Genomic DNA, 15575 nt, shown 5'->3' on the forward strand with positions numbered 1-15575 from the left:
CTTTCAGTGGGTCTGTGAGTACAGTGTATATCATCAGCAGCATGTGTATGTATTACTTAGGCTGATTTTCCCTATTTGTTTGTGTTACCTGTGATTTAACCCCCTGTGCATCTGAACTCATCTGAATTTGCTGTTTACAGGGACTTGGGAAGAGAGATGTACAGAATTTGGCCACTGGGCTGTAAAATGCCATTAAGGGAATGCTTACCTCTCACCACATTTTAATTTAGAAGTAAATGGATTGGGGTTTGTTGCATTAGTTTTGCTTTTGCTTAGTTGAACATAAGTGTAATTCATGCACTGATAAATAAGTTCTCTCAAATAACCTGTTAAGACTGGTAGATACCAGACTTTAATTATTAAGTATATCGTAAATAACTTTTTCTCTTACCAAATCCATGTAGTGTCCATCTTCATCTGTGCCCTTTGAAACACACATTGTGTTTCTGCGTAGGCGACTGTGTACAATGCATACAGTCAGGCCTTTTTTTCATCCGTATTGTGCATTTAGCTGCAAATCTGAACACAGAACTGTACACCACACATTTGCTGGGTGGCCTGGACTGGATGGCTGAAGCAGGTCAGACCTTTTTCTAGCTGCTTCTGCTGGGCAGCCAGTGCACTCTGCAATCTTTTAGGGTGGCTGGCCAGTCAATACCTCTGCCTTTTTCCTCCCGCTTTGGTGTGGCTATGTTAAGGAAACCGCAGACTCTGTGCTTGTTTCTGACAAGCGTCAGGAGCTCTGGAAGATGGAGGTTCTTGTCTCTCTTGCCCTTTTTTAATGCTGAGTACAATCTGTTCGGGGACAAGATCGACTAGAATGCAAACAAGATAAGGAAAAATTACCTTTTTGTCCTTTAGTTTTATCTGTTGGAGAGAAGGTCATATGGGTAGTGGGTAATAGTGTTAAACATAAAGCTTTTTGTAAAGTGTATAAATGATGTATTGGCATTTTGACAAATCAACAGACTCTGAGTGCTCTAATAATATTCCTATGACACTTATGAATCAAGTTAGGATATTTCATTTTAAAATATTAGTTTTTCATTTAAAATAAATAAAAAGTTATATTTCCCTTCATATACAAGAAGTAAAGTAAGTTCTATTGCTGCTCTCTGTTGTCTCATTTTCCATGGTGTTGTGTGTTTGCTTTCTTTTTTCATGTATTTTTTTCCCCCTTTTGTTTCATATATACCTCAAAGAAATTACTTGAAGTCCATCTCTCTGTATACAGTAGTATGGTTCATTGTTTAATTTTAGACTCCTTATCTTCTATATTAAAAAGAGTGACAGCCTTCAGTAGCTTAGTGTGGACAAAGAAATTATGTTTTCCCAATACAAATTTCTTCAAAGACCAAACCTTTCGAATGTAATGAGAGAAAAAAATTTTGACTCCCATAAATTTATTTTTGTGGTGTATTGCGTGATTCATATCATGAAGTTTCATTTTTCGTTTCACCTGTAACCTCATTATACCAAAGGCAGGATTTAGAATCAAAACATGACATCTTTGCCTTATTGATGGCACCTATTTGGACAAAAAAGGGCAATGAACAGAAATCTTCTGAAAAATTGTAGCTAAACCTAAATTTGAAGTATTAAGGAGGATTTACTTTTTATAGATGTATTCACTTCTAATTGTTATGGTTACAAAGCATTTGAAAATACGCATTGATATATGTATGTCAAATATGTACTTGCTGATATGCTGACAACTGTGTTACTACATAAGAAAATGTGTATGCGCAAAAATTAATATCTTTTTTTAAAGTTGCATGATAGTAAAAGGACTGAGTATATTACCACAGGTTTGCATTTTACATATTTGATTTATAATGTGAATCTAGTTCTGGCTTACTATTAATTTATATGTAAATTTTTCTTACTGCATGGGAATAGACACTGCAGGGAAGGATGCAAGTTTTCTTTTAAAACTGTTATTTTTTAGCTATGCAAAGGGCCTGTGGGTAGGATGAATTGAAAGCATCTGTGATATAGAGCACAGGAGTAGGACCTGTGAGACCCAACTTCTCTTCCAGTTTCACCATTGGTCTACCAGGTAACACAGAGGAAGTTGCTTCAAAATTCTGCACCTCAACTTTCCCACTTGTAAGTTGGAGATAATCGTACTGCCCTTAAAACACATCACAATTGAACAGTTCTAGGTAAGAAGTAGTTCTAATTATTATTTTCTTTTTAAGAGACTTGCTACTACATAGTGTATGCAGTCCAGATTAAGTGATGAAGCTGTTATCTATGTGGTATACTGCAGACTACAGGATACATTTCATTTAACATGCACTTTTATTATACATCATATGCTCAGCAGTATTTTTTTTTTTTTCTTTCTCTAAGGAGAAGTGATAGGGAACATAAGAGTACAGGAATGGTCTGTAGAGATAAGTGTATTGCAATTTATTCTTGTGTTGCTGGTACTGAATACTGGAGCAGATTTACAAGTGGAATTTGCAGGGAAAAAAGTTATTATTGTCCCCATCTGTAAAGAAAACTGGTCCAGTGATTTGGAGTGTACAACATAATTTAAATTCAGTTTCCTGTTCCACTGCAGGTTGCCTGTATTTCCTTAAGCAATTCACTTTTCTGCGCAGTGCAATTCCCTGTCTGTAAAAGAGGAATAATTGTACTTTTGTATGGAACGTGCAACAGTTGTAAAGCTGGGCACAGAAGGCTGGTAGGGCACTCTGATGCTACAGCTTCAGGGCCGCACAAGTGTGGTTGGTAGATGCATGAGGCTTTGGAAGGACAAGAGAAACTTCCAGAAATAAGTAAATGAGCTAAGAGTTTAGACCATCTGTGCCTGGGGTTGGAAGTATTGGAGAAGAACAAATGGGGTAAGGGAGACTTTAGATGAAGAATGCAGTTTTTTCTTCTCATTCAAAAATCTCTGACAAACTTTCTTGTGCACAGTTTTCGTGGCTGCTGCCCCGATACATGAAGTTACATGTACGAAATCTCTTTCTAAGCAAAAAATGCATGCTAAGGGACATGTCATATGTGGGTTTTGAGGAAGAAAAAAGTATAAATGTTGAACTTGAATTTACTGAAAAAGCTTATGGAGAAAAATAAAACTCCTTTGGTAAAATCAAATGCTAAGCATTTCCTCAGAAGATCTTTTCTAAACTATGCATTTAACTTGAGAAATACTATACCAGATAATACCACCTCTGTTTCACAATATTCAGAATGAACAACTTCTATACTAAGTATCAGTCAAATGTTATTTGAAAGAGCTGATATACAGTATATTTAATAACAAAGATGCTGACACAGCCTTAACTGTAGTAGTTCTTCTAATTACTGCACTATGCCATGTTATATTATATCACATGGCATAATTTAGTGTATCTTCCTTTGTCAATGTATTAGTCATCATTTTACAAATTAGAAATCTTTTATAGGAAGGTAATTCATACTTGGACATAGTGCTAAAATGATGGAGTGATTTCCTTTTTTCTCAATCATTGATCTTTCAAACTTTTTCATTTAGCCGTATTAATCATGTTTATTAGCTAAGTGTTGTCATAAAGAATGGAATTTTTCTGTTACTTTCATATTCAATTAAAATGTTTTTTTGCTTGCTGCCTCTATCTGCTGCATAATAGTAATCTATTTACTTACTCTAATTGAAAATCTTGTTCATAAATTCAAAACAAAGTCAATACTGCAGTTACACATTTTCATAACAATCTATAATCTAATTGAAAATATGGGGCGTACATGAGAAGAGACTGTATTTAAAATATGTTTTTATTCTAGAAACATTAAATCTAACTTTTTTAAGGTGGTTTGTTTTGTGGACCAGGTGTATTTCAGAATTCACTAACATGGTCTACTTAACTGCTGTTTAAAAGGAACTTGTTGTTATTCAAGTGTATAAGTGTAATACTGAAGAAAACTACAATCTGTAAAATTACTGCAGAACACCCTCTCTTCAGAAGACCTAACAGATATTCTAGACCAAACACGAGACACGAGTGCTTAGTTTGCTATACTGTGGTTTTGTTGTAGACAGTAATTACTGTGCCTAATAGATATCTGGACTCTTTAAATTCCTGAATACTGATGATTTCCAAGGCCAACCTAATCCCTGGCTTGTTTAACGTAGGTAAGTTAAGTGTTTCACTTAGGACATCCCCAGGATCAAACCCAGCAGTGGAGGGAAAGCTATTTAAGATCAGAGATAACATAGCAGCAGGATAAATTGTTGTAACCTGTTCAGGGATGAATTTAAGCTAGAATGCTAGTGAGCATTGGAGGGAGTGAGTAGCAGAGCGACGCTCCAGTAAGATAGCAGTGGTGAGAGACCTGAGGAGCCCGCGGGTGGACACCAATTAGTCTCTGGCAGGGACTGGGTGGCCTGATTCCCTGTGATAGCAGGAGATTGTGATTCAGTGTCTCAGATGTTCCCTTTCTGCCTTGTTTACTTAATTGTGATTGATGTTTACTTGGATGATTTTATCCTTAAACATTTAGCTTGTCCTGTTTCCAGAAACTAGTGTTACGAAGGTAGGTGATGCTGAAAGTTTTTAATCATATTTTTTGCCTGATGCATATTTATTAATTTATTAAAAAAAAAAAATTCAGGTGTAGGTTTCAGGTGCTTTGTTTGTGGTAGGTGCTTAGCTATGGTAAAGAGTATTAGCTCATTGCTAACCAAGCAAAATGTCTTTTAAAGAAAAGTATATGCCATTTATGGTTTGTTTGTACCCTGTTTTGCAGGTGGGAGTGAATCCTCCTGGGACAAAGACAAGCTTCAGTCTCCCATTACAACGGGATCACAGCATAGCATTGGTCATCCCACACTATCAGGGCAGTCGAGCCTTGGAAGTGCGCACCCACTCAGTCCTCTCCAGCAGAATCACCTGCTCACCAACAGTATGTATGGTGCTCTTACGGGGAAGAAAAACGTACACGGAGCCCTGCTTGAAGGCTGGGCAGCTTGCATTCCTTCCCGGCCTCCTGGAGGTGGGGGAAATGGATGGGAGACACATGAGCGACAGGAGGGTCAGTCCTCCCACTGTCTGCTGCACTTGTGCATCATGGTCAAGCCACCCACTGGGATACAGCTGCCCTCTTTGAATAGTCACCCACTGCTGGGTTAGGAACCGTCAGTCCTTAATTGACAGTTCCATGGGCTGGACTGAAGGGAAAAATAGCCATAAAGTTGCTTAAAATTTTAGCTATGTGAGAAAATTGTCTTCCAGTTTAAAATTGCTGAGCACCAAATATAAATATGAGACCCAGGAATAAATGCAGAATGTCTAGTTGAAAGTGAGCAGAAGCAATCCCTCTGCCATGTTTTGCCTTGTACCTGCCAGGTGTGGGCAAGGTCATCCATTGAACCCAGCTATCCAAAGCAGCTGGAGTAAAAGGACACCGATAAAGTTTGGATTTGGAACTTAAAGCTCCCTTCAGACCCATCTCTTTTCCTTCCCTTAGGAAGGCAGCAGGTGGGAAGCTAGCAGTTCCCCTTCTCCTTTGCACCCACAGAGGGCAAGAAGGGAAGGGAAAGTTATTCCAAGAAAGTTGTTCAGGATTAATAATTTAAAAATTAGTGAGGAGTAAAGTTAATTCTAACAGATGGTGGTGGCTGAAGAATGAAAATCTCACTGTGTCTGAATTCTTGTTATTTAAGCTCTTCATCGTCAAAGTTTTGAAAGTTCATTTTTGGTGTTAATTTTAATGAATGAAGGACATATCTGGCTCCTTACACAATTGTAGGAGCAGATAGTTCCCTGCTACCTATGTAGAGCCCCAGACTTGAACAAATCAAAGCTATTGAAATGATACTTACAATATGGGTCTGCTTTGTTCATGGGAAGGTATGGAGCTGAGCATTTTGGGTTAAGTGTCAGTAGTTGAGAAACACCAGATCAGAGGATTCAAATTCACTGTAGTTTATCCTTTCATTTTATATTCTTGCATAATTCAATACCTGTATATATTTTACATACAGGGATATTGTGTTCTTTGCTGTTAAAGAAAACTTTAAAGATATTTTATAGTAGATTTTGCAGTAGGCAAATGTCTATAGGCTATTAAAGGGTTTATTGAATGTCAGGCATTATGTCCAATGATTTGCAAGTGTAGGATATATTTTCTTCATAGTCCTCTGAAATGTTTGACGGATTGTGTCTTAAAACTGGTGATGTGCTGTTAAATTCTGTTTGTAGTTTGCATTTAGTTTGCATGTCAATTGGACTTTAAGTAGACATACAACTCAATGTGGCCAGATGGTGTCTGGGAGTTTTGGAACTCTATAGAAAGATTATTGGGCTGTTAAGGGAGATATGCAGGGGAACAAAGGCTTATGGATGTAAGCACTGAAGGGATTGTCAGTATGGTTTAAAGTGAAGGGAGATGTATGTGGGCTTTGCTTATTACCTATGATAATTAATATTGGCATGGATCATCATATAAAATATATAGTGAATCATAAGACATCACAGTTGTTGATCATGATATACTCAAGCTAAACAGAAATAGTGTGGGAGCTCAGAATATATACAATTCTGCCTTTTGTGGTAGGCGCAGTCCTGTTTTTATATTGCTATAGTCAAATTGTGGTGGAATAACATAAGCTATATCAGTCAATGATATTTTTTATTGTGGGTTCTGTCATACGCCAAAATGGTGACTGGCCTTCTCATTTAAAATAGTTACGATAGAGCCAAAAGTTAAAAAACTTCTAGAAATAATTAATGTGAATAGCATGTGGTTCTGATTCTGACTAGCTATATGAATATGTTATTTACTACTTGTACCTGAATTTTTCAATGAGAATTTCTAATCTAAATTTCATTTAGAAAAATGATAACACATTTTGTCTGGCAGAATGAGTCCTATTTTCTCTGAAAAAATAATTTTGGATGCCCAAAGGTAACTATCTTCAAGTGGTCTCTCTAACGAATTCTTAAATGCAAAATAACCTGAAACAATTTTTTCAGTGAATTGGTGTCTGGGTCTTGCTTTCCATTGTCGTCATTACTAAATACTGCAAGTAATACACAGGCTGAAACAGATATTAATGAAACATGAGAATCCAGTTCTTGCTAGCAGTAACATCACCTTTTTGGCAATGTCAAGATCTGCAAGTTGGTCCAAATGAATTTCATACCTTCTTAAATTGTTTTATATCCATAGCAGAAGACAATTTAAAGTGACTTTTTGGAAATTAAAACCTCTGGCAACAATTTTAACCGCTCATTACATGTTCCAGTTCCCAGACCTTCTGTACGGTAGTTCAGTAGTGGCTACAGTCCAACCCACAGCTTCCTGTATTCAAGAAATAGTCCTAATACAAAAATCTAGTCTCAGATTGCTGTGTATGTGAACTAATAATAGTAAGAGGACTTGGTAGGAGTATATTGTCAGATAAAATTATTAATAAATATTCATCAGATATATTGGAAAAACGTGCAAATATCTGCATGTTTTGTGGTTTTGTCTTTATTGCTGCTAATAAAGAGATCACTGAACTTACGCACCGTTATATATTCATTTTGCTAATATTGTGCTACTTCACAGCTGTATGTTTCTTTCCCTAATACAAACGAGACAGCCTTTTCTGGAATGCAAAGACAATTATCCTCTATGTAACATCAAAATTACTAATGCATAATAGTATTGAGTTTGACTAGTCAATGTTCCAGTAGAATATAGACTCCAAAAATTAAGGTGTTGGGTTGTAAAGTGAGGGACTGACACATATAACCTGTGCATGCTCTCTTTCAGGGATAGACCTGCCGTTTATGATGATGCCCCACCCTCTGCTTCCCGTCAGCCTACCTCCCGCTTCGGTCGCAATGGCAATGAATCAGATGAACCACCTCAATACAATAGCTAACATGGCTGCAGCAGCCCAAATGCACAGTCCTCTTTCCAGGGCAGGGGCCTCTGTTATAAAGGTAAGAGTCATCTATGAGGCTTAGAAAAAATAGCTTTTTGTGGCTAACAAAAACATTTACAGTAACTTTCTTAAGGAAGATAACTAAGAGGCAATGAGCTTATGCTTATACTGCCTATAGCACACCTGGTCTGCTGTTCCTGACAGTGCTTCAGTCTGAGGAAATACCCACGAGTACAGTCAAGAAGTTAAGATGCTCTGCCCTATCTACAAATCTGTAATGTAATTAAAAACAGGTAATAACACTCACTAGAGGGTAGGGGAATAAGCAGTGCTGCATCTGTTAAAGCTCAAAAGCTATTCTAAAATGTTGTTTAAAATCAAACTTAATGTTATGCTTAAAAGAAAATGCTATAGAACGTAACAGGAACTCTAGTGCGGTGTAATTCCAGAACAGGTTAATAGCAGAGAAAATCATCAGAAGTACCTTAGTGACTGTTGTCTCCGGTAGCCACACCTAAATTTCCTTCTGGCTGGGTAAAACGTGTTTATACTTTTGATACTCTCTTCCAAGCAGGTTGTTAAGAAAATTTCCTGCCTGTGTTGAGAGCTGAAGTCCTGCCACACACTAAAAATATGTTGAGACAAGAAATGTTCAAAGTAGAAGGATGTAGGATCAGTGTATGTGAAGGATTGGTGCTATGGGATTCTCTAAAACACAGTGTTGTCCTCTTCTTATTGAGCAAAAATGAAAACTTTTGTCAGTCTAACTTTTGAGTGTATTTGCATGCACATGTGTGTTTCTTGTTGACAAAATTAAATTTTTCTCAGCTTTGAAAGGTAGTTATTTTAGTCCATTTTTCTTTGTTTCTAAGTATATGAGTCTATAGAGCTGTCTGTTCTGGAAAGTACATGTCTCTTTATTTTGATATTTATGCTCATTTACACTCGTGTATCCCCATCATACTGGAATCCCAAAGTTCTGAGTTGCTGTATTCTAATAACTTTCACTGATTTGCTGAACTTAATCTCTTGTATCTTTTTTGTAAAACATCTTAATTATAAAATATAATTATTTTATCATTGAGAAAGTTACTGTTGCCAATATTACAGGCCAATTCTGAGAATAAATTAGGATTGTACTTTATCTTGTCACAGCTTGCTGCTGCAGGAAATTTTGTTTCTACATCAAGCAGGGAAAGAAACTAGTAGTACACAAGCACATGTTTGTTTTTCATACTTGTATTTACAGATACCAACATACATCCAAGGAAGAAAGCTAATCTCTCTTGTCACATTACAGTATCATAAAATATTACGTGTCTCTCTTGCTGATGTTCTGGAGGTCTTTGTTTTTCTTCTGATTTTCTTCCTGGCCCTGAGCATCTCCAAAATTGCCTCGGGTTGTTTTTCTTCTTTACTGAGAGTCTGCTTCCAAACTAGGGCAAATGTTGTTCTTAATAGTTTGATTTTGTGTTTATTTTGTTTTCTTGGATTCTGGGAGGCCGGTAAAATTTGGGGAGTGGGGTGGGGTGGTTCCCTAGTTAGAGACAATTTAGAATTGAGATCTATAAAAACTTGTTATCATCAGTGTATCTGCACAGTTGTTGACTGGGTGGGGGACACGTGCTATCTCTGATGTCCAACTGTCCCTTAGTTAATACAAGTCACTGAATTGTTAGATATTAATTGAGGTTCCATTCGTTTCACTCAGTAACTTTTTCTATGACTGTTCAGAGACCTCTTGAGAAAACTATAACTTAAATACAGCAGTAGAATATTTGTAGCAGCAAGTAGACTGCATAAGCTTTGATTATATTTTGAATGCTGTCAGTACATCAAAATAGGGATTGAATATGTATTTGTAAACAATGCTAGTTCTTTGTAATATAAACTACAGTTTTTGCAAACGGTTAGGTTTAAGGATGCTCTTTAGCAGGCCCTTGCTGATGCTATTTACTCATTTACAGCTATTTTTTCCCCAACACCTGCACTAGAGGATACACAATATCTCCACAGCAACAGTAGGTCTCACCAGCACTCTAGTGGGAATTATTTCCTCTACATGATGTAGAGGAAAATACACCAGTAGCTAATGTGACGGAGGTAAAGTGTGCATCCATTGCTGTGTTACTCTCACCTGTCAAGTGATGCTGCATCTTTCTCTCGTTTGTTTTGAGTGCTGAAACTGTAGATGAATGTTATTACAGAGAGCGTGAAGCTCCTTTTGTCCTTTCCTTCCCTTACGTACAATCATCTAGCTCTGAATGGTGACCAGTTAAGATGAAATCCTTGTTCAAAACGAAACGTGTAAAAGAAAAGCATTGCTGCTGTTGTCATGTCAGCAGTATTACTTTTATTATGTGACATTATTTCAGTGCATTTAATAAGTACAAAAAATTACTAGTTTTAGATGGACTGCAACTCCAGCATCATGTCGTTACTTAAAATGGGCGAAATGAATCGAATATATTGAGTATGTATCTATTTCCATACTCTGATGACTAAAATACCACTTGGCCTGTTTTCTAGAGGTGTGAGAATCAGCTGCTTTATAAAGGTTTTGAATGAAGTCATTATGCTTTTTATATCACGTTTGCCATTTAGAAATAAGCTGTTCTACCAAGATATGCATGATCAGCAAAGTTAACATTTAGTGCTCCAGAAAGAAATGTCATAACTATGAAACTTGATTTCTTCCTGACAGGAACACCATAAATTAGGCAAGCACAATGGCCAAGCTCACAAAACCTTCTTAGCCATCCATAATATGATCTGATGTGATTATAGCAGCACCCGCTAGCAGTGCTATAGCTACGGTTCTGACAGTGCCCCTGTAATAAATGCAGTCTTTAAGGCATTTACTGCGCATCTGAAAGAGTTTGCTCTGTTTGGAACTTGGCTCAAATGGTTCTGAAGAATCTGTATAATTGAGGGTCTCATGGCAAAAACAGAATTTGACAGCAACGCTGACTTCACTACCCTCTCTATTCCTCTTGGGCCTACTCTGCAATCCAGTTACTGGCCTAGGTTTAAAATGCTTTGCCAGCCTGGTCTCGAGGACCAGTCTGGGATGAAACTTAGCTGAAGTACACTTGAATCATGGTTTAGGCTAGAAATAGTAGTGAATAAAAGTAGTGGTTTGCTGTCATCCAGTAATTTTGTTCCTGAAACTCAGAAAAATCTACTCAGTGATGATATTTTCGGGTCTTCAGAAGCAAAGTTTGGATGGGCCCTTTGTACAAAAGAGAAAGGATTTTTGACTGAAGTTTGTAGAACAACTCGACTCCAGAGAGCAATAACTACGTAACGTTAAGAGTTTTATTTTACAGTGGACCTATAATGAATATGACTAATTATGTAACGAATATGAACTATTAATATGCATTCACAGCATATTATACAGTTTCTCATAAAGGAGCTGTTAAGATCTATGCTGAGAACACAAATTGAATAGAATGCTGAAAGCACACCTAAATCTTAACAGATCGTTTAAATTAAATTGGGTCCAAAGGAGTTGAGGCCTCACATGAAGAGGTGTCACAGCAAAAATGGGAATAGCTCATGTGTTCATTGACAGTACTTTTGAACCTCAGAATCGGACCGTGCCCATATAACAGTTCTGTCCACAGTGGAATGAGCCCTCAAGCTGCAGATCCTCAGGCTACATACAATAAAGGCATCAGGTAGTGTCATCAAGCCTGAAGTCTCGATTTATACAGATTAAGCCAGAAGGGGCTTATATGACTAAAAAAACATATTAGCTTGCACAATTGCAGCCAAAAGGCGGGAGGGGTTGGAGGGGATGTTTGGGGTTAGGAAAGTATAAGGAGGACTGGCAAGAGCCAGGTTTCTGGTGCCGTGACTGTGTGAGTCTTTGTATATTCACTGAAAGGCCACTTTCCCAGGTGTCCTTTGGAACAGGTTGGTGGGAGATACTGTCGATAGGGTGGGCTTGAGATTGTGGGAACCAAATCCAAACCAGGGGCCTTAAGGTGCTCCCTTGTGTGTTAGATATCAAAGGAGTACTGATAGTCGAGTAATGAGGCAAAATTTTATCCCAGAGATTTGAGAGGCTCTTTTACTCTTCTCTCCCAGTTTTTCCTTGCTTCTTGTTCTATTCGCCCCACATATTTTGCGCTGTCCTTGCTCCTCTTCCTCATGTCTCACCCTTCGTCCTCCATCTCTCTTCGTCGTTCTCTCTCCCTTTCCTTCTGGCTCTCTAACAACCTCTTCTGAGCCACTGAGAGATGTGCTTCTCCTGAGTAGGAGTATTTCTGCAAATTGGTTTCCTGCTGCCCATTTTTCTTCTATCGTCATTCCCTCATGCTTGCTGTATTCCTACTTATTCTTTTTTCTCTTATTCTTTCTGCTCTTGTCCAGGTCCCAATAAGGAATAAATGGCACATTTTTTGAATGCAGCTGGAAAACCCAGAGAAAAGAAATTTAAATGGAATAGAAATGCTTTGCTTCAAAAAAAACCTCAAAACAAAGCATTTTTATTTTTTACTTGAAATAATCTTTCTTTCAGAATTTCATCCCAATGTACTTTAGAAACAAACCAAAACCCCCCCACTTCCCATCCACCCCACCCTCTCCCAGACACCCCCCCACCACCAAAAAACAGGGACATTTGGGGTGAAATGCAATGTTTTGTTTTGGTAGGGAAACTGAAATCTTGTACTTCACATCAACTCTACACAATTTCTGTCCGAATATTTTGGTCTACTGATAAAGAGAACAAAGCATTATTTGTACAGTGTGATCTAGACATGCAGTAGAGATTTTTGAGTTGCCTTTCCTTTGTGTTCTGTTCATCTCCTCCTGATTTCGTGGGATTGTTAAAGCATTTGTAAAGGATGTATATGACATGATTTTAAATTCCCTAAAGAGAATACAGATGGGCTGTGTAATTATTGCTGAGAGGTGCTATTTTCTGTGTGCTGTACAACTCATATTCATAATATTTACCTGACAGCCAGAAAAATGTGGCCATCTCAGAATACTCTGAAACAATTCTTCTCAGTATAAAAACATTTCTCTTTACAGAATTTATAACATTTAATTTCATAGCTCTCTGTGCATTCAATTCATTCTGAAATGTTTCCAGATTATTACAAGATTTATAAAATAAAACTTCCATAAAATTTGTGTTATTTTTCTCATTATTAGATTTATTCTGTCCCGTTTCATAGCATGTGTTCATTGCTGGCAGCTTATTGCTGAAATGGGTACTAGAATATGTTAGGGGAGTGACACGTGAGACGAGTAGTTTAAGTTTGTTTCTTATAAGGCTAATTTTTGTGGCTGTATCTGTAGCAAAGGAGAAGTGAGTGTGCAGTTTTGTGCAGATTTGTATCTTTTTATTCACTGATACAGAAAAACTACTACATGGGGAGATGTTCAGGTCCCTGCAAATTGCATTAAATATCTTTCTCACCTCTCCTCCTTTGAAGGCAGGCATATCCTTCTCCCTGCAATGCCAAGAATGCCTTGCTTGTTAACACCGAGACACCTAGTTGCTAGGTTAAAGAATAAGCAATGAATACTTATTTTAAACTTGCAAGTGGAAAAAAATACAGTAAGAAGCAAGTACATCTCTTTTTTGCAAAGCTTGCAAGGGAATATTGTTAGGCCAAGCACATACTAGCTTTTAGTTCCGGCTCAGATCTTTTTAGTATTGGCTTAGTCATTTGCATTTGTACTTAATAACTAATATAGTATAAAGTAGGTTAGATAGAGCATTATCATCATTAGTCCTGGGAATGCCTTTCTTTCATTCAGTAGCAGCACTGGGTGAAACAATTCATAGGAGGGGTACAAGTAGAAAGTTTCCATTGCAGATCCTTTCCAATTTTAGTCAATATTATACTTTCAGATTCAAAGTAAAATGTAAAGGTAAAATCTTAATATACGAGTGAAGGTTGCCATAGTTTTCACAGTGACTGCCAATTTAAGAAGTGGTGAAGAAGGAAGCTCTTGTTTGGCTGTTTACCAATACCATCTGATTAGCTGCGGTTTTCTGTTTGGCTGAGCAGCTGGCAATTAATGAATTGATAGGAAGTAGTCACAAGGTAATGGAATTAGCAAGTGAACATCTGGTATTAAAAATCACTAAATGTGGAAGAGTTTTTATGATTTCTTAAATTTGGTGGGAAAATAATTGCCAGTTGACTACAACTGAAATAACTATATGTGCGCGGTGAAAAAAATTGCGTTTTAAATGGCAAAGTGCATATTTTAAGTGAATGACTTCCCGATACACTGCAAAAGATGAATGGGATCCAGCTGGCTTTCAGACATACAGATCCTATCTTAGTTTTAGACCAGCTGTTTACCTTGTTCATCTCCAGTTCTTACAGCAATTGGAGATACTACAAGTAGCTCAGAAGACCAACAAGTCATCCCTACTCTTTGCGTGTACCCATTTGCAGACTGAGATGATTCAAAATACAAACCTAACCACTGTTCTCTTGCCCAGAAACAGTAACTCTAACCATTGTATTTCTTGTCGGCCATTGTCCAGCATCATTTCGGATTTAGCACAGCTCCTGCTTACTGTGTCAGGATTATTCTTTTTCTTTGAGAAGTCTTCCAATTATGTATTGCTTTTCTCAATAGTCCATTAGCTTTAGAACACTATTTAAAATGTACTTCTTATTAGAATTCAATTAGTATTACTATCAACTAAGGTCAGTTGGAAAGAAATATGTGTCTTAGTATTAACTGAAGACAAAAAAATGGTTAGCAATTCAATTCTTTGCTAACTGAAATTGTATTTTCTTATTCTTCTCTCTTTATTGTGGATGGAATTCAGCCAGGGAGATAGGAGCAGCGATATCACAGGCATGAAATTGTGGTGATTTTGGATAGGAGGTGAGGAGGTCTGCAGCCAGTCTACTGGCTGACTGCTCCTGGCTTCACAGACCCCTCCAGAAAAATGAGATGCTGGTTTCTAGATTTTTTTTTTAACTGTGTAGTCCATTTTGAGAATCTGGATGGTGATTTGGTAAGCACTGGGAGATTGAGGTGTGGCACAATAAACATTCCAATGGGGAACTAATGTGCAAATTAACATTGGAAGATTTATCCTGCCAGAGCCTATGAACTCTGTTTTTCCAACATGGTCATCGGCTCTGAATCTTTCTTAGAAAAGTTGAAAACTGTAGTCTAGATCTAAAGACAGCAGAATCCCCATTTTTCCTTCCTCTTGGTTTCATTAGTGAGGTCTGGTGAATTCCAGCTCTTCTGCTACTGCAGAGCCCCATAGAGTACAGAAGCAGCACCTCAATTAAATACGAAATATCAAGATAAATGTCTGAATAAAATATCCAGGACTCAGACAAACTTCCAAAACCTGCTTGTCAGCAGTGAAATGCCATTAAATCCTCTAGGAACTCATTAATAGATTAACATTTGGAAGAGTAATTACAGCTAGATTAGAACTAAGAATAAAGAAAAATAAAGGAAAATCCAGCAGCATCATTTCTCCAACTCTTGACACAAAATGAAGATCAATACTATAAAAAAAAATCAGAGGTAAGGAATTAAGGTCAAGATGATTATGTCAAAAATAGATAAGCTGTTCATATATATTTCAAATAAAACTAGTATGGATGCAACTGTTATGTAGTGTTTCATATTATTTGTATGGAATACTACCTCACAGGGGATAGAAAAGGGATATTGAGGTGAAATCAAGGATGTA

The 15575-nt window shown here is 37.3% G+C and overlaps 1 protein-coding gene across 4 annotated transcripts in view; it reads left to right on the top strand.

Moving 5' to 3' along the window:
• The window catches only part of DACH2 (dachshund family transcription factor 2), a 314332-nt gene that overhangs the window by 236831 nt on the left and 61926 nt on the right, over window positions 1-15575 (top strand). For all 4 annotated transcript variants that reach the window (XM_029996617.2, XM_029996618.2, XM_029996619.2 and 1 more), the window contains exons 4-5: window positions 4741-4896; window positions 7756-7928. In XM_029996617.2, coding sequence (XP_029852477.1) covers window positions 4741-4896; window positions 7756-7928 — 329 coding nt within the window. The remainder of the gene's footprint in view (window positions 1-4740; window positions 4897-7755; window positions 7929-15575) is intronic.

Source organism: Aquila chrysaetos, chromosome 21 (assembly GCF_900496995.4).
Source record: "Aquila chrysaetos chrysaetos chromosome 21, bAquChr1.4, whole genome shotgun sequence".
Lineage (NCBI taxonomy): Eukaryota > Metazoa > Chordata > Aves > Accipitriformes > Accipitridae > Aquila > Aquila chrysaetos.